Here is a 26,102-nt window from a genome sequence, read left to right as displayed (position 1 = left end):
AAAGCTTATTCCCAGAATTAAACTTTTATCGGCCTTAAAAGTACCACTGGACTCAAACTTCCCCCTTAGTCATCTTTTCCCCTCCTACCATAAAAAGCTGCAAATATTTTACTTTTTCTGGTAAGAGCGGAACTCCAAGCCGCAGACCAATTTGGTCAGCAAAATTACAATTCCCAGGAGTCCTTGGGGGAGGTCAACTACCAACGGTTAAACCAGCTGGAAGCTGATAGAAACTGCTTGGTTAGACAGCTCATTGCTGCATATCTACTTGGGGGAAAGTCCTACTGAGTCCAATGGAATTTACATCCGAGTAAGTGGGCAGAGCATGGCATCCTGGCCATTTGCAATGAAAATGAATCTCCCTCCCCACTGCATCCCACGACCTACCGATAGAGAATCCTCTCGGCAAGGACATGGCCAGGCGAGAAGGTTTCTGTACTCTGCAGCAGCTGGCCGGATCACTGGGAGTCACAACCGCACTGATGTCTTTGGAAAACACACAAGGAAGCGACAGATCAGACTCGGCAGAGGTGGACCGTCTTCATCCTCACATACCTGGCAATCCATATATTGCATCGCACTACTTGAAACACTACTGACTATAAATATCTACTGTGATCAGACCAGGAAAAGGCCAGAGGGTGCACAAGGTACTGTATAACTGAGCATGGAGCCTCTGGCGACTCCTGCTGCTCCTACATGGCAAACTGACAAAGCTGCTGTAATGTATCCAGTCCAGACCGCGTGGCCGGCTTGGGCTCTGCGTGGTCAGGCACAAATGTCGAGCTTCGCTCCAAGAGACAATGGACTATGCGGATCCTAGCCTGCTCCAATCAGGGGGCTAGGTTCCCGGCCAGGAGCCTATGGGACTCTCGGCCACTGTAAATAACCTATTGGGAAGTGGGGGGGTGTTTTGGGTGGCGGTTTCTCGGGGAATATAAGCCGGCCCGCGAGCCGGCCAAAGTTGTCTTGTTCCTGATCGCATAAAGTATGCTTTGCTGAAATCACTCTCCGTCTGCGTACTTTTCAGCTGCTTTCTACTGTTGGAGCACCCAGCGCAGTACTGGCCGGTCTTCAGTTGAAGGAGGCTCTTCCAAATACCTACAGGTGCAAACACCAGGGACTGAACCTGGGACCTTCTGGGTGCAAAATGGGTGTTCGGTCAGTTCTCGCTTTTCCCCTGTGAGAATATGGAGTCCATCTCGTCTACTACAGTGAGGGGCAGCAGTTTAGGGCCTTCTCTCCCAGTCTCTGTGTCCTGAAATCCTTCATCTAGAGAGGAAAAAGGAGCACAGAGCAATGCCAGTTGTGGCATAGAGGTTACAGTGTCTGTCCGACTGTGACCTTCGGCTAGTCACTGTCTCCCAGATAGATCAAGATTGAGGGGCAGCAGTGTAGGGCCTTCTCTCCCAGTCTCTGTGTCCTGAAATCCTTCATCTAGAGACGAAAAAGGAGCACAGAGCCCTCTGGCTATAGAAGAGCAATGCCAGTTGTGGCATAGAGGTTACAGTGTCTGTCCGACTGTGACCTTCGGCTAGTCACTGTCTCCCAGATAGATCAAGATAGGGAGGTGTGTTAGTCTATCTGTAGCAGGAGAAAAGAGCAAGCGTCCAGGAGCACCTTCAAGACTAACACAAATTGTGGCATGGGATTAGCTCTTGCGTGTCATTGCTCACTTCTTCAGATAGCTTAAAGTGGGTGGCGGTGTAAGTCTGTCGGTAGCAGTAAAAAAGAGCACGAGTCCAGCAGCACTTTAAAGATTAACACAATTTGTGGCAGGAAAGGAGCTTTCATGAGTCACCGATCACTCCTTCAGATAGATCAAGATGGGTGGCTGTGTTAGTCTGTCTGCAGCAGGAGAAAAGAGCAACAGTCCAGGAGCACCTTCAAGACTAACAATATTTTGGGCAGGGTCCTGAGTCACTGCTCACTTCTTCAGATACCAATATTTTTGGAGGGCCCATGATACAGCCTCCTGGCTGAACCTCATTTATTTACAGATTTATATCCCACTTTTCTCTATGACGGAGACCCAAAGCAGCTTACAAGAGTGTTCTCCCCAGCTCCACTGTAACCTCTCAACAACATCCATGCAGGCATTAGGCCAAGGGTCAAAGTAGACCAGGGTTCCCCAACATGGTGCTTGTGGGTGCCATGGTGACCACTGGCAGTTTTCTTGGCGACCGCCAAGTGTTCTTAGAAAGTGGGAGAGGCCAGGCGGGGATTTGGCCCAGCAAGGCTGCTGACTGGCCACTGGAGATTTGATTGACTGTGCCGATTTTAAAGCGATCGCTTTGGTAGCAGCTGTCCCCACAGCACAAGGATCTTCACTGCGTGACTGCAAGTCAGCTGGGGCAGCCATTTTGTGGCCAGCTCCCTCTCCTGCAGCAGCCACTTTGTGGTAGCCATTTTGTGGCTGTGCCCACCACTCTGTGTCAGAATTCCAAAGGTGACCACCGGCTGAAAAAAGTTGGGGAGACCTGAACTAGATACTTCTTTTTAAAGGAGTTGGATTCAGGTCTCTTGAGCCAGATGGCAGCTGCACCAAACTCATTGTTCAAATGCTGCAGGGGCCCGATTTGGCTCTCAACATCCAGACCCCAAAATGGGACAGAGAGCACTCCCTGGTTTCGTTTCTGGTGAGGAGGCTCCCCTCAGCTGAACTGTTTGTAACACCCTCTGGTTAGAGACTGTGCCACACTTTGGAGGGCTGTACCGCACCTGGCATGCTGTGGGAGCAAATGAGTTTCCCGTCAGAGGAGTGGGTCGTGTACCTGGCTTGGGGGGCTTGCTGGGTGGCACAGGGGGCACTTTAGGCGGTGTGCTGCCTGCAATCCAGCTGACTCTGGTTCCACCTGGTGGAGGCTGGCCTTTCCCTGTCAAGAACAAAAGGAAGCGGAAGCGGACTTTTGTTACTGAATTTTTGCAAGAAACCCTTGCATTGGGGGGGGGGGAAGAGTGGATTTGGGGAGGTTTTCTTTTTTTGCCTGGGCCACTGCCAATTCATGACCATTTCTTCTGCCAAGAGAGCAGGCTGACAGCCCAGCGAGAGCCCTCCTGGCTGCTCTGGCCCCATCGACAACAGCTTTGTGCTCAGACCATTGAGCCAGACCCACTTACCTCTGGGCGTCTCCGTTTGCCTGATCTCAGCCTCATCTGGGGGAAAAAATACAAAACGGGCATCAAAGAGACGGAGAGACAAAGGGTCCCTCTGTTCCCACTCCAGACCTTAGAAATCAGGGGCAAAATCTCCATCTCTGGGCAGACACCCAGCTTTCTAACCCCCCAGTTCTAAAACAAACAGACAAAAATGTGTAGGGGAAGGAGTTCTGGGCCGCAGACATTACATGCGCTTTATTAATAGACTGAATATCAATCAGTCCCCGCACTAGAGATGATTGACCTATTTGGAAAGAGCCACTATTGTTCCACATGGGACACAGCAGCCGGAGGAATTTAAGGATGGATTTAATTAGCAAAAATTATATATTAATTTGGGGGATCTTTCTTGACAGCTTGACAGCAAACCGAAAGAGCGGCTGTGGTTCAGAGACTGAGCAAGTGGGCACCACAGGGGAGTCTTTCCCCCAGTTACAAAATATATAGAAAAGCAACAACATAAAACCGATGTCTTATTATGTGTGTGCCTTAACTCAGCATCTAAAATGTAGCATTTGAAAGCCTATATTTTATTTTACTTTATTTATGTGCAGTTTTCCTCCCCAGAAGGGACCCAAAGTGGCTTACAATATCCTACCCTTCTCCATTTTATCCTGACAACCACCCCTGTGAGGTAGGCTAGGCTGAGTGTGTGTGACAGACTGGCCTCAGGTCACCCAGCAAGCTTCTGTGGCAGAGTGGGGATTCGAACCTGGCTCTCCCAGATCCTAGCCCGACACTATGGCCGTGATCACACGGGCAGTTTGGCCCGACACAGCCACCCCGCCCCTCCGGATCAAATGGGCGCAGTCAGACAGCCACATCTGTCAGGCGTTCCCCAGCCATACTTTTCTCGTCATAGGACAACTTGGAGCCGGGTTAAAAAGGCACCACATCACAAGTGATGTTTTCAGTTCCCCACGCAGTCATTGCACATGGCTGGATGTCTGAATGTGGGGAGCATGCGCAGAACAGAGCTGGCAGTCTGAACCTGCAGATCCATTCTGCTGCTAGGGAGGGTTTTTTTAAAAAACTGCCTATATGCGCATGTGTGTGCATGCACATGTGTGCGCATGCGTATTTATGCATGCATGATTTGAGGGATTTTTTTGGCAGTGCACTCCATGGCTGAGGTGCTGCAATAATGTGGATGCTTTACCACGGGATGTCTCCGTGGGTAACCCACAGCAGGGTGTGCTGTGCGGCAGATATGGCCCGCAACACTTCCAACCGATTCAATTAGAGGCGGCACCATATCACGCCAAGCCGCCAGTGTGACCGTGGCCAAAGGCCACTACACCATGCTGGGAGACATAGGTTCAAACTCCTCCTCTGCCAGGAAATTCTCTCTCTCGGCCTCAACTGTTGTCAGGATAAAAAGGAGAGAGAGAACCATGCGTGCCACCCTGAGCAATTTAGAGGAAGGGATTCAAATTAAATCAATAGCAATTATTACAATTTATTATTTATAAAAGGGGGGGAAGTGGAGCGGCCTGATAGCATACAACAGTCCTTGCATTTGTCCTGTACAGTTGAGAAGTCTGTGAACATTTTAGGACATCGCCGCAGCTCTGCCAACAGTGGGCTCGCCAGTCACGGAGGACATCCAATTTTCAATACCGAACATTGATCCCGAGCCTCTGTGCGACTCTCAGCTCACCTTCAGGGTTCATGTAGGTCTGCTCTGGTTCATCCTCCACCATGTATTCGTTCTCAGGCATGCTGGCTCGAGGGGTCTGAGCTGGTGGGACGGGTGGAAGAGGTGGAGGGGTTATTTGTGGCTGGCTTCTTGGAGGCAGCAAGGGCTTCTTGGGTTGCTCTGAGACAACTGCTGGGTAGACAGAAGTGCACAGGTGGAATGAGCTGAGTCTCAGGACCTCTCCGTGATGCCTGGAGCAAATTCTAGAACTTGCACCAGTCATGTGCCAATTTGGGGCCTCGTTAGGGAGAAAGTAAAATTTAAAAGTAAGCAATATTAATAGAATCGCTAACTCCGGGTTGGGAAATTTCTGGAGATTTGGGGTGAAGTCTGGGAAGGGTGGAGTTTAGGGAGGGGAGGGACCTTAAGTGGGATACAACGCCAGAGAGTTCACTCTCCCAAGCAGCCATTTTATCCAGGGAACTGATCTCCATAGTCTGGAGATCAGTTATAATTCCAGGAGACCTCCAGGCCTCACCTGAAGGTTGGTAACCCGATTAAAATGAATAAACATCATGTGTTCCCCTGTCCCCAACATATACATGCTGCAATGGTAACATGCATGCCTTAAATTCATTTATTTCAGAGGCTGGGTCAAGGGGTGTCAGAACTCACAGCCAACAATGTAGTACACGCTTATCAGGAAAGGTAATACTTTATTGAAGAGCTATAGATGCAGTAACATAGGCACTGTTAAGAATGGCGGCTGCCCCTGGGGCATAATAGGTTATAGGGTATTCGTATGCAAACCACCACCCCCACTGCCCTGGCCAATTAGCTACACTGCCGCACGCAGGAGAAGGCGCTCAGGCCATTTGCGCTGAAGCTGGGAACCAAGCTCGCTCCCACGGTTCCCTCAGAACTAGACATCCCCATCCCACCACCTGCAGAACTTAGAGATAAGCATTACAGCAGCAAAGAAGCACAGAAGGAATGCAAAAGCGATTAGAGCACAACTGACCCCCCCCCCAACCTCCATGGCAGCTTAGCTGACAAGGGGAAGAGCTGGATTTTCAGGGTTTGCTAGGAGATAGAACAAAGTTTGAGTCCAGTGGCACCTTTAAGACCAACAAAGCTTAATTCTGGGTATAAGCTTTTGTGTGCATGCACGTTTATACCCAGGATTAAACTTTGTTGGTTTTAAAGGTGCCACTGGACTCAAACCTTGTTCTGTTGCTTCAGACCAGCACAGTGACCATAGTTCCCTCTAAGCTGAGTTGGTGTGAGCTAGCTCACAGATTTTTAGCCTCCGGCTCACAGATTTTTGTCTTAGCTCAGGAAGAATGGCTCCAAAGCAAACTGATTTATGCAGCAGCCAAATCGCTCACTCACAACTTTAATGCCAGTAGCTCACAAAGTAGAATTTTTGCTCACAAGACTCCATATCTTAGAGGGAACATTGACAGTGACCCACCTGAATCCACCTCCTAGCTAGAAGATAGGGTTTTGCCCCATCCATTGGCATTTGCACTAGAAAGCGGAAATGTCTGCAAACATTCCAGGACATCACAGGAACTCAGCCAGACATCAGGGTTTCAAAACCGACCTTCACTTGCTACAGAATTTGGGTTACCTCAGTGCAATGTTGAGAACTTTGATATCTTTATACGCACAGTGTACACAGAGACCCAGCCAGTAGTGGAAACAATCTCTATGCAGGGTAGTTCTGTTAAAACTGACCCAGGGGTTGGAGGAACCTGTTTTTGCTGCCTGCGTCAGACTGCAAAAGCAGAAAGCAACTGGCAAAGCCCCTGGAATCCCAGAGGGCAAGATCCAAGTCATTCAAAGTTGGGTGCATCTCCCAAGTGCCTAGCCCTCAGCGAGAAGGAAAAGATCAGTTTTGGCATAAGCCAAGAAGAGTCACCTCTTCGGGGGATATCAGGCAGTCGGGGGGGCTTTGGGATCATCTGCGTGGTTTCGCCACTTTCGTTATCCGTCAACACAAACTCTGTGGAAACAAGCAAGGGAAAGAAGAAGAGAAGGGGTGAGATTACCAGAAAGTCCTGGCTAGGGATTTTAAGAGCTAGATGGGAAAGTAGTAGAGAAGAGTGTCTGGTCCCCAGCTAATTCACTTTCCACACACACTATTGGCAATTTGTTAGAACTGAGGAAATGTGCGGGAAATTACAAGATATAGGTAAAAGCATAAAATTCCACATCCATACACGTCACCTCTACCCCTGGTGTTAGTATGGCAACACAGACAGCTATATGGTGCCCTATCTAGGCCAGACTGGCAGAGAATGGTAGTCTCACGGGAAACTGACTTGGGGCACTTCTTCATGAAAGTTACAGCTTCTACTCCCATGCACTCCAACAACATACACACACCCCCGCTTAGGAATTCAAAATGACAAGCGAAGGTAACGAGAAACAGAGTTTAAAGAAATCAAAAGTTAGCCTGAGCTTGACAGAGAGCAAGAGTCCAGGGCAGCCCAGTAGCTAAGGACTTTTTAGGGAGGGGGCCTGGGGGGCCCCACCTGCTAATCCAATCAAAGGCTCCAGGGCAAGGGCTGCAGCAGCCACAGCCTCTGGGTCCAGCTCCCCTCCGCCAAGGAGCCCCAGTGCCTCTTCCCGGGGCACAGCACCAGGGACAGCCTCTGAAATTACTGCCCTTGTCCTCCCTGCCAACAGGCTGACAGGCAATCAAGGGGAGCTGGGGTAGGGGAGCCGAGGCTCAGGAAGGGGGCCCATAAAAACTGCTAGGGGGCCGGGCCCCGTGGGCCCCACGTTAGCTACGGGCCTGGTCCAGGGGTACCTTCAAGACCAACATTTGTGGTAGGGCAGGAGATTTCGTGAGTCACTGCTCACTTCTTCAGTCTGTCTGCAGCAGGAGAAAAGAGCAAGAGTCCAGGGGCACCTTCAAGACTAACAACATTTGTGGCAGAGGAGGAGCTTTCGTGAGTCACTACTCACTTCGTAAGATACAAAGTAATGTGATTATGTGTAAATATTTCCCCTTCCCACCCTGAGTTGTGTTGTGGAGGTGGCACATACCAGCGAGTAAAAGGAAGGGTATTTAAAGAGACATGTGTCTCTTCAAATACCTTCTTGGGGCTTGTGAAGAAAGAGCCAGCAAGGGGTACAGAGGAAGAGCTGGCAGGGGTAAAGAGCACAGTGCACCATGGGGGTGGGTGGGTCTGCCATCCTCCCAGGGTGGTGCAGGGCTCATACATGGGGGCATTGCCCCCAAATGCCCCTTTGTGGCTACGTTCATGCCCTGCCATAAATGTTGTTAGTCTTGAAGGTGCTGCTGGACTCTTGCTCTTTTCTCCTGCTGCGGACAGAATAACACAGCCACCCATCTTGACCTATCTGAAGAAGTGAGCTGTGACTCATGAAAACTCCTCCCCTGCCACAAATTGTGTTAATCTTTAAAGTGTTGCTGGACACTTGCTCTTTTCTACTGCTGCAGACAGAAAAACATGACCACCCATCTGGAGCTATCTAGACAGGAAATAGAGATCCATCGTGACCACGGAGGCTTGGAGGCTTACACTAAGGAGCTTTGGGACAGTCTATAGCTCCCTCTGATGGTGACCTCAAGGGGGATCAGAAGATATCACAGCTGCTGAATCCACCTTTACCTACAAACAGAGCCAAGTGGGATCTGTTTCTGGGCAGGGACGTCCCCCTAGCCTCTGGCTTGTGTGCATCTATTAAGCTTGTTATTGAATTTCTCATCCCAGCGGGTTTGATGCAATAATCCCCATTATGTTTTGGAATGTCCCTAGCAGGAGCCTTGCTTTTCATGCCAGCAGCTGTGCCCTTGTGCCAAAATGCCCTCAGATCTATACGTTTTTCAGCCTTTTTTTGCAACAGCATCAAAACAACATCAAAGAAATGCAGAACAGCAGCAAGAAAAGTGGGGATGTCGGGACACAGGAGTAGAATCAAAAATCATGTGCCCCACTCGTCCTGATCTGGCTACTGCATTGAATGTCCCTAGCAGGAGCCTTGCTTTTCACACCAGCAGCCAAAATGTGCCAAAATGCCCTCAGATCTATGCGTTTTTCAGCCTTTTTTTGCAACAGCATCAAACAACATCAAAGAAATGCAGAACAGCAGCAAGAAAAGTGGGGATGTCGGGACACAGGAGTAGAATCAAAAATCATGTGCCCCACTCGTCCTCATCTGGAAAAGGAAGCTCTGATGGTTCTTTAAGACAATGATTCCCAGCCTTTTGGGTGTGGTGACCTGCGAGTCCAAATTTATTGGGTGTGGTGGTGACCCGTCAGGCCCGTAGCTAACGCGGGGCCCACGGGGCCCGGTCCCCTCCTTTTTCTTCTGGGCCTCCTCCCTCCCGGGCTGTCCCCGAAGTGCCTCAACTCACCACCTGCGTGCCACTTTGCACTCTGACTGAGAAACACCCCGACTTAAATCTTCTTTGGACTGCAAAAACCCCGGGTGGAAGACAGTCACACCTTTTTTTAACCGGGGGGGGGGGTAATTTATGCAGGATGTCAAAAGCGGGAGGGGGGAGAGAAGCGGCCTTCTGCTGAGCCGGGGGTGCCATGGCGTGAAATTGACCAGCACGCTGAAACTGACTCAAAACCGCCCCCCCATGGCCCCCTCCCAAAAAAGTCCCTAGCTACCGGGCTGGAAACCACCCCTGGTATGAATCCTTTTCTTGGCTCAGACCTTTCCCAGGCTGCTTCTCCAGAGGTCTGCTCAAAGTAGCTGCCAAACCAATGTTACCAAGTCAACAGAAAATGATTTCTAGAGGATACAAACAGTTAAATGTTTCTGTTTGGGCTGGAAGATTAAGCCTGGAGAAAGAATGCCTCACTGAGCTCTGGTGAGTTGAGGTCAGCTAAATTCCCCAGACTAGAAAAGCAGGTAACCTTGCAAAGGCCTCCCACCAAAGGCATTAACTATGGGGGGGCTTGGGGGCTCAGGCCTTCCCTGGATTGGGGAGGACTGAGCCTCTCCCACGCAACCAGTGACAGGCAATAGTGACAAACTTTATGTTTAGTAAAATGTTTTCCAATCCATTCTAGATTATGTTTATTAAAATGTATTCCAATCCATACAGGCAATCTGTATAGATCTTCAGAGATATGAATGGGGTAATGGATCCTGTGAATAAATGCATTTTTCTCCTGGAACGTTGGCAAGCAGGAAAATTTCCCCCATGTGGGTTTTTTCCTCTGTAAAGAAGGAAGTCTGTGTGTGATGACCTTCCAGGCTCACCTTCTTACAAATGCTAATTGAGCTAGCAGGATAGACAACGGGATGGCTAAACATCCCCCTTCTCCCTCCTCTCTTCTCCAAGCAGGGAGGTATCAAATGCTGCCAGGGAGTCTTTAGGAAGACAGATCTCTGGAGAAAGGAAACGCTGCCTTGACCTGTGCGGGGAAAGAGATCGGATAACATTCCTTGCAACAGGAAGAGAAGGTCTCTTGCAGCTGCATCCATCAGGGGAGACTAGGGCTGCCAACCCCCCCGGTAGGGCGGAATTCCCCCCGCCCCGGAGGCCCGTTACCCGACGCCGGGGAATCGGGGCCCGGGGGGAACTCCGCCCTGGCGTGCGCGTCACCCGGGGTAGAATCTCATGGTCAGAAATACTTGAGAAGAGTTCAAGAGCGGTGGGAGTTTCTTAAAAGTGAAATCTTGAAGGCACAATCACAAATGATTCCTATGAGAAGGGAAATGGCGTGGCCCCGCCCAGCGTGTGACGTCACTTCCGGGTGATGCTCCGGCGGCACAGCGCGCGCACACTTTTCAAGACGACTCCCGGACCGGCTGGACGCTCCCCCGCCGGTAGGGATTTTACATTTGGCAACCCTAGGGGAGACTGACCTGAGGTCTAGGGAAGGTGGCCATTTTTTCTATCCCACCGGTCTAGAGGGCTGGAGGAGACTTAATATTGTAAACGGTAATTGTGATCTGCAAAACTTTTCGGTTGTATCTTTGCCCTCTCTAGATTAATAACTAAGGTTTTTGATATCCAGCACATATCAATCCTTGAATATGTTTGGCGTCTTTTGGAAAAGAAAGTATAGTCCTTAACCCTGGCTGGCTCCACCCACTTTCAATGTAGCAACAATCAGACTACAAAGCCTCTGTTGGGCCCAACATACTTGCTTGGCTCCAATTTACATTTGGGGGGAAAGTGAGATTGGGGGGACATGCAGATCAGAGGCCTTTTAAAATTTCCTTTTGACCTGTGTGCAGCCCAGAGAGAACAAGGAATGTGCACTCTGTATGTGTTCATGCTCTTCATTTTGCTGTTACCTAAAATGGTGTGGTACAGTTTCAAAGGGGCAGCCAACTAGCTAATGCTTAGAAAAAACTACACCAAATGTGTTCCTATAGGATTTGGGGATTCTTTTGGTAGATAGATCTTTTGCATCTTCTTCAAGCCTGTGGTTTTTCTATGTTTGCTGAAGTGGATGCTGGACCAGATCCTTTTAAAAGTTAATTAATGACCTCAGCAAGCCTGTTAAGCATTCTTTTTAAAATGTCTACACTCTAAAGAGTTGATCAAGTAGGTGTGTATTCACAATTGTTCACCACTTAGGCAGCTACAGCTAACATGAACTGGTTTCAAGCCTGTAATAGTGTTAGGAAATCATTGATAATATCTACAGCAGTTTACACAATTGCTTTTCCTCAGATGTGTCCCAACACATGAGCAAAACTGAAAAGTTTGCCACAGGAGAGGATATACATTCTAAACCTTTACAAAACTGACTTTGGATGCTGCCTGACTACAGCTTCATTGGGATATGTTTTTGGATATTGCAAGACATGGAACTTTTAAGCCTTCGTAATGTGATTGATCTGTTCAGTAAAGAACAAGGGAAAAGTCTGCATCAGCTACTACCAGAATTAGTTAAACTTCCCAGAATAGGCTTTACCGTACCTGTTTCCTCCTGAACCTCAGAAAGGTCAATCTCATGCCTTTGTAGAATAAAGACCTTTCTACAGTCAAGAGAGCCAGTAGAGTGCACGGACTCTAATCTGGGAGAACTGGGTTTGATTCCCCACTCCTCCACTTGCACCTGGCTGGATGACCTTGGGCAAGCCATAGTTCTGATAAGAGCTGTTCTTGAAAAAGAACAGTTTCTGTCAGAGCTCTCTCAGCCCCACCTACCTCACAGGGTGTCTGTTGTGGGGAGGGGAAGGGAAAGGAGTTTGTAAGCCGCTCTGAGACTCTTTTGGGTAGTGAAAGGCGGGGTATATCCAATCTCTTCTCTTCTTCACAGACATAAACAAATCTCTCAGGAAATCGATCTTAATGTTATAGCTAATGAGTTCATTCAAAGAACATCAATTAGAACAAACACATTCAATGATTTAAGTACAGGGTTTCTGAATTGTTGCATCTTAACAAGTGGGTTGTACTTAGACGAGGCAATCTGTATAGGTTTGCCACTTATCATACCAACACATGGCAAGTACTGGGGTGGGAAGGTGACGGGAAATTGGAAAGGACAGGTAGGATATAGCAAGCGAGGATGCTTGTGGGAACAGGAGAAAGAATAATAGGGAATTGGGAGAATATTTGATTTTATTGTAATTTTTTTAAAATGTAAATAAAAAAACAGTTTGCATTGTTAATTAAAAGTTAAAGCTGTATTTCAGCTGTCTGAAGATCATTTGCTGAAGCAAATTTCCATACAAAGTTACCCTCCTATTAATGAATGTCCAGGAAAACGTCTAAAACGTTTCCCCACAGGCTTTTCCGTGTTGCCTTTCTTACTGTTAAATTTGTGACCAGTATTTTGTCCTATGCACATGGTATGTATATTTGCAGATCTTAAAGTGAGAATTTCAAAAGTGAATTTTTAAAAAAAGGAAACATGGCCCCGCCTCCATAGATAGTGACAATGGAGGCCCCTCCTTGTGATGTCACTGGCTCCTCCCTATGATGTCACTGGGGGGCCCCACGATCCTTTTAAGGACCTAACAAAGCAACGCCTCTGGCCCAGCCCCAGGCACCCCCCTCCCCGAAACTGGAAAGTCTACGTCCCTGCCTCCTACTGGTTGTGGGTATGTCCCTTCATTCCACAAACGTACCCAGGGTTTCCGCATAGCTGTCGTCAAGCTGCAGGGGGATCAGGGTGTGTTTGCTGGTTTTAACAAAGAATTCCACCACGCCTGCCAGAGAGGAGCAGCAGTACTGCGGGAACAAGGAAACAAAGGACAATGAACAAAACAGCCCTTCCCTTGGATGCCCTGCTAACAAAGGGCTTCAAACCGTTTCACGGCTGACTGCTCAGAGAGGATTACCATGCAATTCTAGGCATGCTTACTCAGAAGTAAGCCCACTATGTTCAGTGGGGCCTGAGTCTTGGGTGCACGGGGCTGCGGGCTCCTGGACTTCAGTTCTGCCCTCATTTCCCAGCACAGCCTTGCCCTGTAACCGTATAGGCCTCGAGAAAAAGAAATGGGCTTTTCCTTCAAGAGAGGCTTCCCCTGTGGAAATGGACAGAGGGAGCCTTCCACGGCACGGAGGAACTTTATTATTTATTTATTTATTTAATTCAATTTATACCTGCTTCCTGAAATGAGTCTGCCCGTCCCCTCCACCCCAGGTGTCGCGGTGCCCCATATGCCCGGAACCCCCTCCCTAAGCCCGCCTACTGCCTTATACCAAATCAGACCCTTGGTCCATCAGTATTGTCTGCTCAGACTGCCAGGGTCTCTCCAGGATCTCAGGTGGAGGTCTTTCACCTGCCCCTGAACCTTTTACACTGGAGATGGCGGGGACTGGACTTCCTGCATCTACTGAGCAAGTGTCCTGCCACTGAGCCACAGCCCCTCCCTTTGCTGACATGCCAATGGATCTGCCTTATTCCCTGGCTGCTCCATCCAGCCCATGGCCTGAGGCACGGAAAGACCTTTCCCAGCACCTGCTGCGACCCAAGACCGTTTGCCTGCTGGAGATGCCAGGGACTGAACGAGGGGCTTTCCACAGGTAGCTAGTAAGCTTAGCTGCACTCCTGCTAAATCCAGGCCCTAGACTTTCTATTTACCCACGTGGGGCAGCCCCAATTTCCTGCACTTGAGGAACTGAGGAGTAGAAAATGGACTCCACACAGTGACAGTCTTGGAATTTCTCCTGGTCTCAATGGTAAATGCCACAGACTAGGGGAGGCAGCATAGAATGTCACCCAGGAGTGACATCACATCCTCCCCCCAACTCCACCCCAACCAGGCACCACCCTCATCCCCAGATCTTCCAGCCTTTGCTGAGGCAATGTTGGGAGCCCGACCAGGAACTGCCATCTTACCGGATCCTCAACATCAATGATGTATTGTTTCCCAACTTGGTTGATTTTATAGTGCTTTAGAACAGCGGTTCTGCAACAGAGAAGAAAGGGCCCTCGATTAAAAAAAATGGCCTTCCCAGGTCATGAGAATGTAACAAGAATCCCACTGGATCAGACCAAGGAGGGTTCATCTAATCCAGCACCCTGTTCTTGCAGTGGCCAACCATAGGCCCATAAGCAGAGCCCAGTGGCCAAAACAATCCTCGGCTGTTCCTTTCCAGAGGTATACTGCCTCTGAACAGGGAGGTTCCATTCAGCCGTCATGGCTGACCACCCTTGAAGGTGTGCTCCTCCTTGAGCTGGCCTAAGCCATATGAAAGTTATCAAAAGCAAGGACCATTGCTACCACCTGTGGCACCATGTTCTGCAGGTTTACTGAGCACTGCCAGAAGTACTTTCTTTACTTGCCCATCAACTTCATGGGGTGTACCCCTAGTTCTGTGAGGAGAGGTCCCCCGCTGGCAACCTCTGGGAGACAGGAGGACAATGGCGTACTAATTCAAATGGCACAGCAATGCCACCTCGTAACTGGAAGTTCCAGGTGCGATGTCCCCTGCCTCAGACCTCCAGACTGAGTGGCAAGAGAAGCTAGACAGCTAGATAGGCACACTGATCTTTCTTCCTGTATCTACTCTTCTGCCACTATCCTCTTTGATGTGCAGACTGTGCCCTCAGGGACAAATTTCCCTTTCCTGCTTCTCTGTCACTCTGAATGAAGACTTGCTCTCCACCCGCACGCACCAAGAGAGGGTCATGCTGTCCTCTCTTGGCACCATGAGGCAGATTGGCCTCTCGCCGTCCGCCTCCATCCTTTAGCTCGTAAGTTAGCCATCTATCAGTCTCTCCTCTTTCCTATCCAAAGTGTACTTCTCAAATAAAGAGAGAAGTGTTTCTCTTCTAAACTTGCAATGTGGCTCTGTGTAGCTCTGTAATCTAAGTAATCTGGTAGAAGTGACTGTCATGATCTGGGCTGTGCCACCAGGGGCCTACAAACCCCAGAAAGCCTTGGGAAGTTTTGGCGCCGATTTTGACCAATAGGGAAGAAGAGGGCTGGGGAATATAGGAACTGGTACAAGAGGGAAAGCTGTTCTTCTTCCCAGGGAACAGGGCCAGAAGGGACTGAGGCTGCTGTGGGGAAGAAACCCTCATCCTGAGGAAAGGGTGAGTAGTCTAAGGCCACTTAAGATAGTGAGCTAGGGACAGTATATATTTAGACGCATTAGGTCATTGGATTTCTTTTCTTTTCACCCACTTACTGTTATTATTCTGCACCTTGTTTGTTTGACCTCCTATAAAATAAACTATTTTCATTGTTCACTCTGCCTGGTCCTCACGCCTATTATTCGGCCAAAAAGGAGGTCTAAAGGCCTGGGAGGGTGCTCTGGGCCTTCTCAGGGGAGCCTAGAACCAGAGTGGTGGCAGCGTCAGGTGACACCCCACCTGAGCCGTGACAGTGACGCTCTTGCGTTTGTAGCTGTATTTAAGCACTCTGCTAACTAATGGTGACTGGACTAACCAAACCAGTTAACCTCAATACCCGACGTGACTCACCACATCTTAGAATGATAGAATCATAGAGTCAGAAGGGACCTCCAGGGTCATCTAGTCCAACCCAGGCAGAAAATTCACAAATACCTCCCCCTCCACACACACCTGCAGTGACTGCTGTTCCACGCCCAGAAGATGACAAAAAACCTCCAGGATCTCCAGCCAAACTGGCCTGGAGAAAAATTGCTTCCTGACCACAAAGTGGCAATCAGCATTTCCTTGGGCGTGTAAGAAAGGGCCACAAGAACCGAGCACTGAGGCAACCCTTCCTGCCCTCCCTCTCATGATCTGCCTAAGTTCACAGAATCCGCATTGCTGTCAGAGGGCCATCTAGCCTCTTTCTGAAAACCTCCAAAGAAGAAGAGCCCACCACCTCCCGAAGAAGCCTGCTCCACTGCGGAACTGCTCTAACAGTCGGGAAGTTCTTCCTAATGTTTAGCTGGAAACTCACTCGACTCACTTGGCTGTTCTAGTCCCCCAGCTCAAGCCTCGGCACCCCAAACAGCTGCGGGCCAGACTCACCCACTCACCACCTGGCGCGTGGTCACTGAGATGCTCTTGCCATCCCTTCCTGGGCGCAGCAGCATGTTCCCACAACTCTTGTTCTTCTCCAGCAGCGCCTCGGCTTCTGTCCTGGAGACTCTGAAAAAACAGCTGGGGGGGTGGGGACAGAGAAAGCTGGCAAATACCATCCCGGCCCAGGTTCCCTCCGTCCGCCTTCACCCAGCCTCAGGCTTCCCCATCTGTGAAATGGGCTTAATAGCGCCCAACACTTTTTGATTGATGAGAACTAAATCGCCCCTTCCAGATGATTGCCTTCTACAGGTTGCCAGCTCTGGGTTGAGAAGTTGCTGGAGATTTGGGGGTGCAGCTTGGGAGGGGCAGGGCTTGGGGAGGGGAGGGGAGGGACCTCGATGGGGTAGGATGCCGTAGAGTCCACTCCTCCAAAGCAGCCCCAGGGGGAACGGATCTCCATCATCTGGAGATCAGTTGGAATTCCAAGAGATCTCCAGGCCCCAGCTGGAGGCTGGCAACCCTACCTTTGACTCTCTTGCATTTCAAAAACAGGCCCCTTTCTTATTTGGGGCGTAACAGAACTCAGACTCAGAGCCCTTCCCTTCTTTCTCCACTGATATCTCCATGTTGTAAAGCTACCAAATCAATGAATAAAGAGACCGGATTGTCTTCCGAGGAGAAGAGCTGGTTTTTATTCTCCACTTTCCCCTAACTCAAAGAGTCTCAAAGCGATTTCCAATCGCCTTTCACTTCCTCTCCCCACAGCAAGCACCTGGGGAGGCAGGTGGGGCTGAGAGAGTTCTGGGAGAACTGGGACTGGCCCAAGGTCTCCCAGTGGGCTTCATGTGGGTGGAGGAGTGGGGGAACAAACCCGGTTCTCCAGATTAGAGTCTGCCACTCTTAACCGCTACACCATGCTGGCCCTAGGCTGACAAGTCCCAGTTTTACCTAAAGTTTCAGGATTTCAGCCTTCTTCTAAAGATCTGCAGGAGAAGAACTCAGGGCAAGGGATCGCAATTTGAGTGGGCAGCCCATTGGCTAAAGAGCCTTTTCTCTAAGCTCCACCCCACATCCATCAAGCCCCACCCTCCAAACCCCTTGTGTTCAATTTTCTACCTTCACCAGATGACATTTGACTCCTCCCTCACCAATTAAGCTCCGCCCCCTGCTTGACAGGCCCCACCTCTTGGCCCCCTGGCTCCGCCTCCCCAACTCTCAAATTCAGCACTTCAGGGAATCTGGCAATCAGCTAGAGCCAGGAAACAGGCAGAGGTGGGAAATGCAGCAATGTTGGGCCTGTAAGGAGATAACATTCCTGTGTCCATGCTGCTCAGCTTGGATTTAGTTCTGCCGCTACAGACTTCAGACCACTGTGTGGGTGCGCCTGTATTAAGTACCATCAATTCGCTTCTGGCACCCCTGTGAATGAATGATCTCCAAAACATCCTCTCATGAGCAGCCTCGCTCCAGTCTTGCAAATCCCTTGGCAGAATCAATCCGTCTCTTCCTAGCATTCTTGCCTTTTCCAGAGTAAAGTTGGAGTCCACTGGCACCTTTTATTCTGCACACAAAAGCTTCTACCCAGAACAAAACTTTCTTGGCCTTGAATGGGCCTGACTGGACTCCAACTTTATTCTGCTGCTTCAGACCAACACAGCTACTTGTCTTCTCCAGTGACTTTCGCCTTCTCATAATGTGACCGAAGTATGATAGCCTTACGTCTACCCACCTGAAACTACCTATTAATACAGTTATTCTCTTAATTGCTTCTTGAAGGAATGGGAGAGGATAGAAACCAAACAAAACTATATGGAGCTTTTACATGCTGCCTTATTTGAATGGACTGAGAAGCCTCTGCCCCCAAGGAGCATACAACTCTACCCACTCTGGATGTTTTGCCTCTGCTGCCTCTCCTCCAGGCGGAAGGGAGCACTCCGTGATCCTGGGGCTGGGGAAACCTTCTTGTGAGTCAGCCAGATCCATCTTGAACCGCTGCTCCCTCTCCTTCTCAAGAGCTTCGGAGAGCATGTAGATGTGGCCGGGGAGCAAGGCCAGGCTAGAGGGGACCTTCATCTGCAGAGGAGCAGAGCACAGGGTTAGAGGCCAGCTGGCCCATGAGGCTGAGTTTCTTGGAATCGGTTTTCGGTGGCCACACAGGTTTTCAGGAAGGCAAAATGAGACCGGGGGAGGGACCATGGCTCATGAGTGGAAAAGCCTCTGTTTGACGATCGCCTAGAGTGGGCTGGCCCTTAGGGGCGCCAAACTGCACCCGGCCCCATACTATGGGAGTTTCTTGATTATTTGTGTTTTTCATTCTTCCTAAAATACATTTATTTTTGCAAAATGGTCCGCACACTTAACCACTACACCAAACTGGTTCTCACACCAAACTGGTCCCAGGTTCAATCCCTGGCATCTTTAGTTGAAAGGCTCAGGTAATAAGTGACATAAAAGACCCTTTTCTGCCTGAGACCCTGGAGAGCAGCTGCCAGTCTGAACAGACAGTAGTGATGCTGATGGACCGATGGTCTGATTCAGGGAGATGGCAGCTTCAAACATGTGAGGTCATGTATGTGAGACACGCAAATCTGGCAGAACACACCAGCATCGCTGGCGTCTGCAGCTAACTACCCTCCCTTTCCCATCTGCCACATTTCAGCTCGCCCTTCTCCTCTGGTGTGCTTCCAACAGTTTCTAAATCTCTGCCGGCCTCAAAAAAAGTCACTGTGAAATATCTACAGTGTCATCCTGAGCAAGTTTGCTTACAATCCTACTCAGGTCTATTCAGTGGGTCCTACTCCCAGGAAAGCTGTAATGATTTAATGTTTTGGTGTGTGTGTTTCTTTAAATGTTTAGTTTGACTGCAGTACTGTAAGAAGAGTGATAGAGGGAGACAAGTGTGATGTGACTGAGAGTGGGAGGAAGGGTGTCTATGAGAGGATTCTATGTGTGAAGTTTGAAGAGTCTATGACTATGGGAGCTTTTGAGTCTATTCTGTGTGAATAAGACAAACAGTTTAGTCTGTGTGAATATGAGAGTTTGAGTCTATTCTGTGTGAATAAGACAAACAGTTCAGCTGGTGTGGCTAAATAGATGAGAGAGAGAGTCAGAGTGGAGTTTTGGGAGTTTGAGAGACTGTGACACCAAGCTTTGCCAGCTATATTTACAAGTTCCTTTCATCAGCAACAGTTCAAAATAACCAGAAACCTATTTTGTTCTTTATTAAATAAATCAATATTTGTTTAAACTTATCCCAGAAATCAGAATAGTCCTTCCTCAGGGCCACATAGTCCTCTGAAGTGCCCAGACCCTGTGTCATTCTACCAAAAGAGAGAGATTTGGATTTTTTAATTCCTGGTGGCAGCAGAAATCTACCAAGTTTATGTACACAGAGGGTGGTTTAAAGGTAAAACCGTCTCCCCAATAAGCAAGGAGGTCACAAAAGTGTTCATAGAATTTAACTGCTAGTCATTTAAGTATCCAGGATTAAATAGACATGAAAAAATGTATGCAACCCAACTGGAAAAATTGATCCTTTAAACCCCAGGATGGCTGCAGGAGACAGGATTTCCAGGTAGTCAACAAAAACCTGTGCCTATGCTGCAACTCTCTCTCTCTCAATCACGTTTCTATCCTGCCCTCCTTACAAGGAGTGTATGCGGTTCTACCTTCTTTAACTTTATCCTCACAACAACCCTATGAGGTAGGTAAGGCTGAGAGAGGACAGCTCAGTGAACGCATCATGGCTGAGCACACATTCGAACCTCTATCTAGTTCAGCATTCTAACCACTACACCACCTTGGCTCCAAGAAAAACTTGGCAGAAACTAAGCCCAGGCCCGGGGGGGAGGGGGAGAAGAACACTCTTCATGTGCTCAAAAGCAGTTTTCCTGATTGGTTCCTTGGCCAGTTTTTATAAGCAACTGTCTTGTGCAAAATCAGGGACTCTTCCTAGTACGTTTTTCCTTGCTTCTTCTCCAAGGCGTTCAGGGCAGCATACGTGGTCACACACACACCCCCTTTAGTCTTATAGCAGCCCTTGCAAAGTAAGCTAGGCTGCAAGGGAGGGACTGGCCCAAAGTCACCTGATGAGCTCCATGGCAAAGGGATTCAAACCCAGGTCTCTCAGATCTTAACCAAATATTCTAACCAGTACCCCACATTGGCTGTCCTGAGCTCATTATTATCATCTACTCTGAGGCTCTTCAGGGTCGCAGACAGAGGAAGGCTTTTCCCTGCCCCTTCCAATTCGGAGCTTTTTGAACTGAAAATGCCAAAGTGTGATGGCCACAGATGGCTTTAAAAGGGGATTAGACATGGAAGAGAGAGGTCTATCAGTGGCTACTAGCCATGGTGACTGAGGAGAACCTCCACATTCAGAGGCAGTCAGCCTCTGAACACCAGTGTCAGGAGGCAACATCAGGGGAAGGCCTCGACCTCTCTGCCCTGTTGCTGGCCCTCCAGAGGAACTGGTTGGCCACTGTGTGAGACAGGTGGGCTAGATGGACCACTGATCTTATCCAGCAGGGAACTTCTTATGTTCTTACCTTGAATTGTTCTGGATTGTCTTCAAATAGTGTAGCAATATACTTATAGTCAGCATAGGCCCAGTATTTACATGGCTCATAACCACTGAACGGTCCAGAAGAGCAAGAAGGCTCTCTTAAACTCCAGGCCAGAAACTCTTCAAGCGTACCTTCCACATAACTGCACTGTGAAAGGAGGCTTGCCTTCTGACATAGGAGTTTGCTCACCTCCACCATTGTGAGAATGAACCCTTTCCACATCTCCCGAGACTCCAAGCTCTCCATCTGAAACAGAAATGCATTTCCTAAGAACACTGTCACATTGGGGACGCCATCTTCCAGCTGGGACCTGGGGATCCCCCAGAATTACAGCTCATCTCCAGACTACAGAGATCAGTTCCCCCAGAGAAAATGGATCCTTTGGACTCTATGGCATTGTACCCCACTGAGGTCCCTGTCCTCCCTACGCTCCAGCCCCCAATCTACAGGAGTTCCACAAACTGGATCTGGCAACCCTAGTACCCCCCTCATTCCCCCACCGGTGGACAGAGGTGACCTGGCAACTCTACAAATGTCACATCAACTTTCCTTAGGTTAATGCAGAACATTCTGAACACAGAAGGGAAACTGTAGGCCTCAGTTCCCAGAAACCACGTTGTCAATGTTCAGGAACTGATGTGCTCAGAATACAAATTTTGCCAGGCCAAAACGTCTGGATGTATCTTTTATTAGCATTATTTACTGCCAGAGAGTCAGCAAGGAAGAAAGTGTGGAGTCATTTACGGAAGGAGGATGGCCCTAAGCAGAGGAGCATAGGTCACAAGCAGGGCTGTGTGAGAGAAGCAATACTGGGGAGGCGGTGGACACCATGGATGGGGGGATGTGAAGGGAAGGATGAGGCGATTGTCCTAGCAAGATTTCAGGAGAGACATTCTCTCAAATTATTATTTTGGTGGCAGAGCACTGGGCAGGGACCAAGGGATTCTGGGGAGAATTTCAGGTCCCCAAAATGTTCTTTGGCTTTTCATTTGCATTCCAGAATATTGCAAGCCCCTGCTCCTCCTTTCTTTTATTTTCATGCCTCTGTTTGCAGCAGTCTGCTTGGAGCTCCTGTTTGTATGGAGAGCCGCCCGTCAATGAACTTCCCCACTGTTGACTCCTGAATGCACCATGAAGCCTCCCCATCTGCCCAGGGGGTTACCTTTAATTTCACTTCTTGGCTCCTCATCCTGATGGTCAACCTGGCCCCTTCTGTGGACCACGCAGCCACCGTTCTTGGGGTATTGTCGTCCACCAGAGACACGAAGTCAGCCAGATCAAGTAGATCGACATACTGGGGAGGAATTGCAGGTAGACTCAGGCCCCAAGTTTCTAGACCTCATGTTTCCCATTCAGCTTCAAGTTTCCCCTCTCTGTGCCACGTTTATAGGTGTTCACATTATATTAAAGTTCTCCACCTCTCAGCCTATAATTGATCCCCTAGGACTCTATTGCTAGTGGTTGAAAAACAGCACCACATTTTATGTACTTATTTTACCTTTTTCCCCAACGAGGACCCAAAGCGGCTTACATCATTCTCCTCTTCTCCATTTTACCCTCACAACAACCCTATGAGGTAGGTCAGGCTGAGAGTACATGACTGCCCCAAGGTAACCCAGCAAACGTCTACAGCAAAGTGGGAATTTGAACCCAGGCCGTCCAGACCCTAGTCTAACCACCACAGTACACCACAGCATGGAGTTCCCAGTTGGAATCTCACGTGCAATTTAGCTGAGCCACCTGTTTCCCGACTACCCGCCCTGAATTCTATCCCCAAGCCACAGATTGGCCACCTGCTAGGCAACACTGTCTCTCTTCCCCAGGGCATTTACCTGGATATCTCTGTTGGTGTTGTAGAAATACAGAGTGAGGCCTCGAAGGCCGGTCCAAAATTTCCTGTATTCCTGTGAGGAGGGGGAAGCAGCAATTATTAGTATCGTATTTGAGGTGTTGGATGGATCAAGTCTCTGCTTCCAAGAAGTTACAATCAAGTCCAGTACAAGTGAAAATGGAACATGCTCTTTATTTTATTTTATTTTTACCCCCCAAAATGCTTTAATTTACCAAACCGTTGAAGATTCAGGCTGCAGTTACAGATACTCTGGCTTGGCAGAAATCCCCACTGAATTGTGGGCTGTTGACTGTTGAGCAAATGGGTTCCGCCTCATCCTGTAAAGATGGGCTCTTACGCTTGCTTACGTGGGAGTAAGCCCTGAAGAGTGAGGCCTCCTTCTGAGTGAACATGCACAGACTCAGGTCACAGGAAAGACCTGCCTTTAGCTGCTTGGTGCTATAACCACTTATGCAAAACTCCAAAAATGGGCTGCCTACCAAAGACTCCCAACTCATATGAAAGCACACATTAAATATTAACAACTGAAACTGTATTATGACCAATACAACACGATAGTCAATTGTAACATCAGTATCACACACGAATAACAAGATTCCAGTTGCCAACAGACCAAATAGTACATTCAGACATAACAATCAGGATAAGGAGAAATAGCACCAACAATGTAGAGAGATACACTCATAGTTGCCAGTAACAGCGATACAAGGTAACAGGCCGGATTCACCTCCTGGCCAGAGTAACCCCAGGGTTACTCTGGCCTAGCCCGGAGTAACCCCTGCCTTTTTTCTTCCCTCTTTCTGTTTCTCTGCCCTCCCTCCCTCTATGCTCTCCCCGTCTTTCTTTCTTTCTAATCTAAAGTTGTGGGCAACCTTTTTTAAAAAGGGGGGGGAAGGGAGAGTTGGAAGGGGTCGACCTCAGTGAACGTACCTCAATCAGATTGAGGACGTTTTTAGCAAAGGCCAGCTTAAGAGTACCCTAATTAAGTTAATAACAATGTACCTACCTATATAGTTTAAGTTTAAAAAATTTGGCTCTCAAAAGAAATTTCAGTCGTCGTACTGTTGATATTTGGCTCTGTTGACTAATGAGATTGGATTCATACCCCATTCTTCACTACCCAGAGGAATCTCAGATTGGCTGACAAGTTTCTCAGAAGTTGACACTGTGCTGGTTACACTGACATTTAACTTACCACTCTATATTGGGGACTGTGAGATCCAGGTTCAGATAGTTTGGCATAGGCAACTGGGTTACTTTGGCTTAGGTCAAACTAAGCCCGGGGTTACAGGTTGTTGTGTTGTGCAGTTAAAAAGAAGAAGTTAAAAAGAAGAAGAGATTGGATTCAGCTGACATTTAACTTACCACTCTGGCCAGGCGGGGGTTAGTATGGGTTACTCTGGCGTGGCCCGGCGGGGTTACTCCGGGCTAGGCCAGAATAACCCCTCCGGGGTTACTCCAGGCTAGGCCAGAGTAACCCCGGGGTTACTCTGGCCGGGGGGTGAATCTGGCCTGTTACACCGGTATAATAACTCCCTTGTTTCTTAAGCGTTCTTCCTCAGCCACTATTACAGAAAAAGTAATTCTGTATTGAATGAAATAATGGAAAAGCTTTTTCAGCCTCCCTCAGGAGTAACTTTGATGAGAACCTCCTGGTCTCCCGTCCTGGATGATACACTTATAATTTCATCAATAAGGAACATATACTCCACAGTCACTGTGGCATAGCCTGCTAACAATTCAACAGTGGAACATTCTCAAGTGGCAGAAATCCCCAATGAATTCTGGGCTATTGACTGTTGAGTAAATGGGTTCTGGCTTCGTCCTGCAAAGATGGGATCTTACGCTTGCTTATGTGGGAGTAAGCCCCGAAGAGTGAGGCTTCCCTCTGAGTGAACATGCACAGACTCAGGTCACAGGAAAGACCTGCCTTTAGCTGCTTGGTGTCTGTGCTGGCTCCACCAGATAACAATATTTTTCTCTCAGCTCCTGACATTTGCAGACGTAAGAGAAAGCCAAGCTGGTTTGTGCCTCGTCAGTTGGGCGCTCTGTCCAAAACAAGAGAGAGTTCCCTCTTTCTGTTATGAACTCACCTTAATCAGGCACAAGACTGCTGGGGCTAAACCTGAGCTTGGAGACAGCATGGGTCAACCCCGAAATATGAAGCAACAGTGTCTCTGAACATGTGAAAAAAGCCTTTGGGTTCACGATCCCCAATTAAACTGCCGTCTCCAACTATGGACCTATTTATATCCCGTCTCTCAACCAGGATGGTTCTCTGGATGATTTACATAAAAGAATCAAAACTCAAAGCAACTGAGAACAATAAACAAACTCTGAGGTTAAGCAAAACCAGCACAACAACCCCATTAGCCTACAACACCCCAGAAGCAAGAATGGCCATGGCCACTAATCATCAACACGGGTGAAAATACACCAAGCAAAGGGATTTAAAAAACAGCAATCCAAGGCTGGCAGCAAAAGGGCACAGAGACAACAAACCCACCAAGGATAGACAAGAGAGGGAAGGGGCAGACCTCCTAAGAAAGGTCTCATCAATGCATTTCTATCCCATCCTTCCTCCAAAGAGCATACCCAGGGTTCTGCTCTTCATTTTATCCTGACAATAATGCCGCTGGGCAGAGCAGGCAGAAGAGAAAGAGACTAACCCAAGAGTATCCAGTGAACTTCATGGCAGAGTGGGGATTTGAACCCGTGTCTCCAAGCTTCTAACCATCCCGCCAGAGAGGCTCTCAGCTGCAGGCTTACGGGGGGGGGCGCCTCTTCTGGGGTACCAAAAAGGCCAATCTGTGATCAGATGAGTTTGCCAGACCCCAACAGTGAACTGGGTGTGTGTGTGTGTGGGGGGGAGTGTCTCTGATTTACCTCAGCATAAAGCACAGTCTGATCAGCAGGAGCACCAGTTCTAGACACGTTGACTCAGGAGGAAATCCTTTGGAAGTGAGGTTCAGAAATGTTATCCCTGTTTTCTTTTAGCATGCTTATTTAAAAATCTTGGCAATCTCCTCACATAACATTCATGGTAATTATGAAATCCCTACCATACCGAACAAGCTTGTCCGCTCACGCCACCTCTGCTAAAAAGCTCAGGAGCTAGCCAGGCCTGTGGTTTTTCCTGGGCAGTTGGCAACACTTACTTTTTCCCACGCCGCCTTCTTCTCCAAGAATCCCTCGTAATAATGGGGTGTCTGTCCGGCCCTCGCCTTCCTGCCCTGGCCGGCTGACACAGCCATCTCCCTCCCACCGCCAGCACCCCAGGCTTTCTGGCAGGTTCTCTCTCACAGTCCGGAACCAGGAAGCAAAGTGCCATAAATTAAACTACACTGTTTACTCTTTTCTGGTTTTTCTTTTACCTGAAATTCCCCGAGGCCCTCCCCTCTTCAGGCGTGATTGGGCCACTGAACCTTGGACAAGACAAAAGGCCTTCTTCCGGGCAGAGCAAAGCAGTCTCTTAACCTGCC

The 26,102-nt window shown here is 48.8% G+C and overlaps 1 protein-coding gene across 2 annotated transcripts in view; it reads right to left on the bottom strand.

The window, feature by feature from the left end:
* STAP2 (signal transducing adaptor family member 2) overlaps positions 1-25,918 on the bottom strand; it is a 27,804-nt gene extending 1,886 nt beyond the window's left edge. The window contains exons 1-13 of one of the 2 annotated variants that reach the window (XM_015429769.1): positions 25,779-25,918; positions 22,601-22,672; positions 21,931-22,062; positions 20,958-21,014; positions 18,089-18,276; positions 16,210-16,341; positions 14,101-14,170; positions 12,884-12,986; positions 6,723-6,806; positions 4,820-4,990; positions 3,121-3,156; positions 2,775-2,876; positions 388-486 (exon numbers count right to left, since the gene is read on the bottom strand). In XM_015429769.1, coding sequence (XP_015285255.1) covers positions 388-486; positions 2,775-2,876; positions 3,121-3,156; positions 4,820-4,990; positions 6,723-6,806; positions 12,884-12,986; positions 14,101-14,170; positions 16,210-16,341; positions 18,089-18,276; positions 20,958-21,014; positions 21,931-22,062; positions 22,601-22,672; positions 25,779-25,874 — 1,342 coding nt within the window. In that variant the 5' untranslated portion in view covers positions 25,875-25,918. The remainder of the gene's footprint in view (positions 1-387; positions 487-2,774; positions 2,877-3,120; positions 3,157-4,819; positions 4,991-6,722; positions 6,807-12,883; positions 12,987-14,100; positions 14,171-16,209; positions 16,342-18,088; positions 18,277-20,957; positions 21,015-21,930; positions 22,063-22,600; positions 22,673-25,778) is intronic. The other variant, XM_015429770.1, reaches the window with a different exon arrangement.
* Positions 25,919-26,102: the final 184 nt, after the last annotated feature.

Source organism: Gekko japonicus, unplaced genomic scaffold, assembly GCF_001447785.1.
Source record: "Gekko japonicus isolate JY-2015 unplaced genomic scaffold, Gekko_japonicus_V1.1 scaffold953, whole genome shotgun sequence".
Lineage (NCBI taxonomy): Eukaryota > Metazoa > Chordata > Lepidosauria > Squamata > Gekkonidae > Gekko > Gekko japonicus.
Note: the sequence above shows the minus strand (reverse complement) of the source record. Positions and strands in the feature narration are given on the sequence as shown.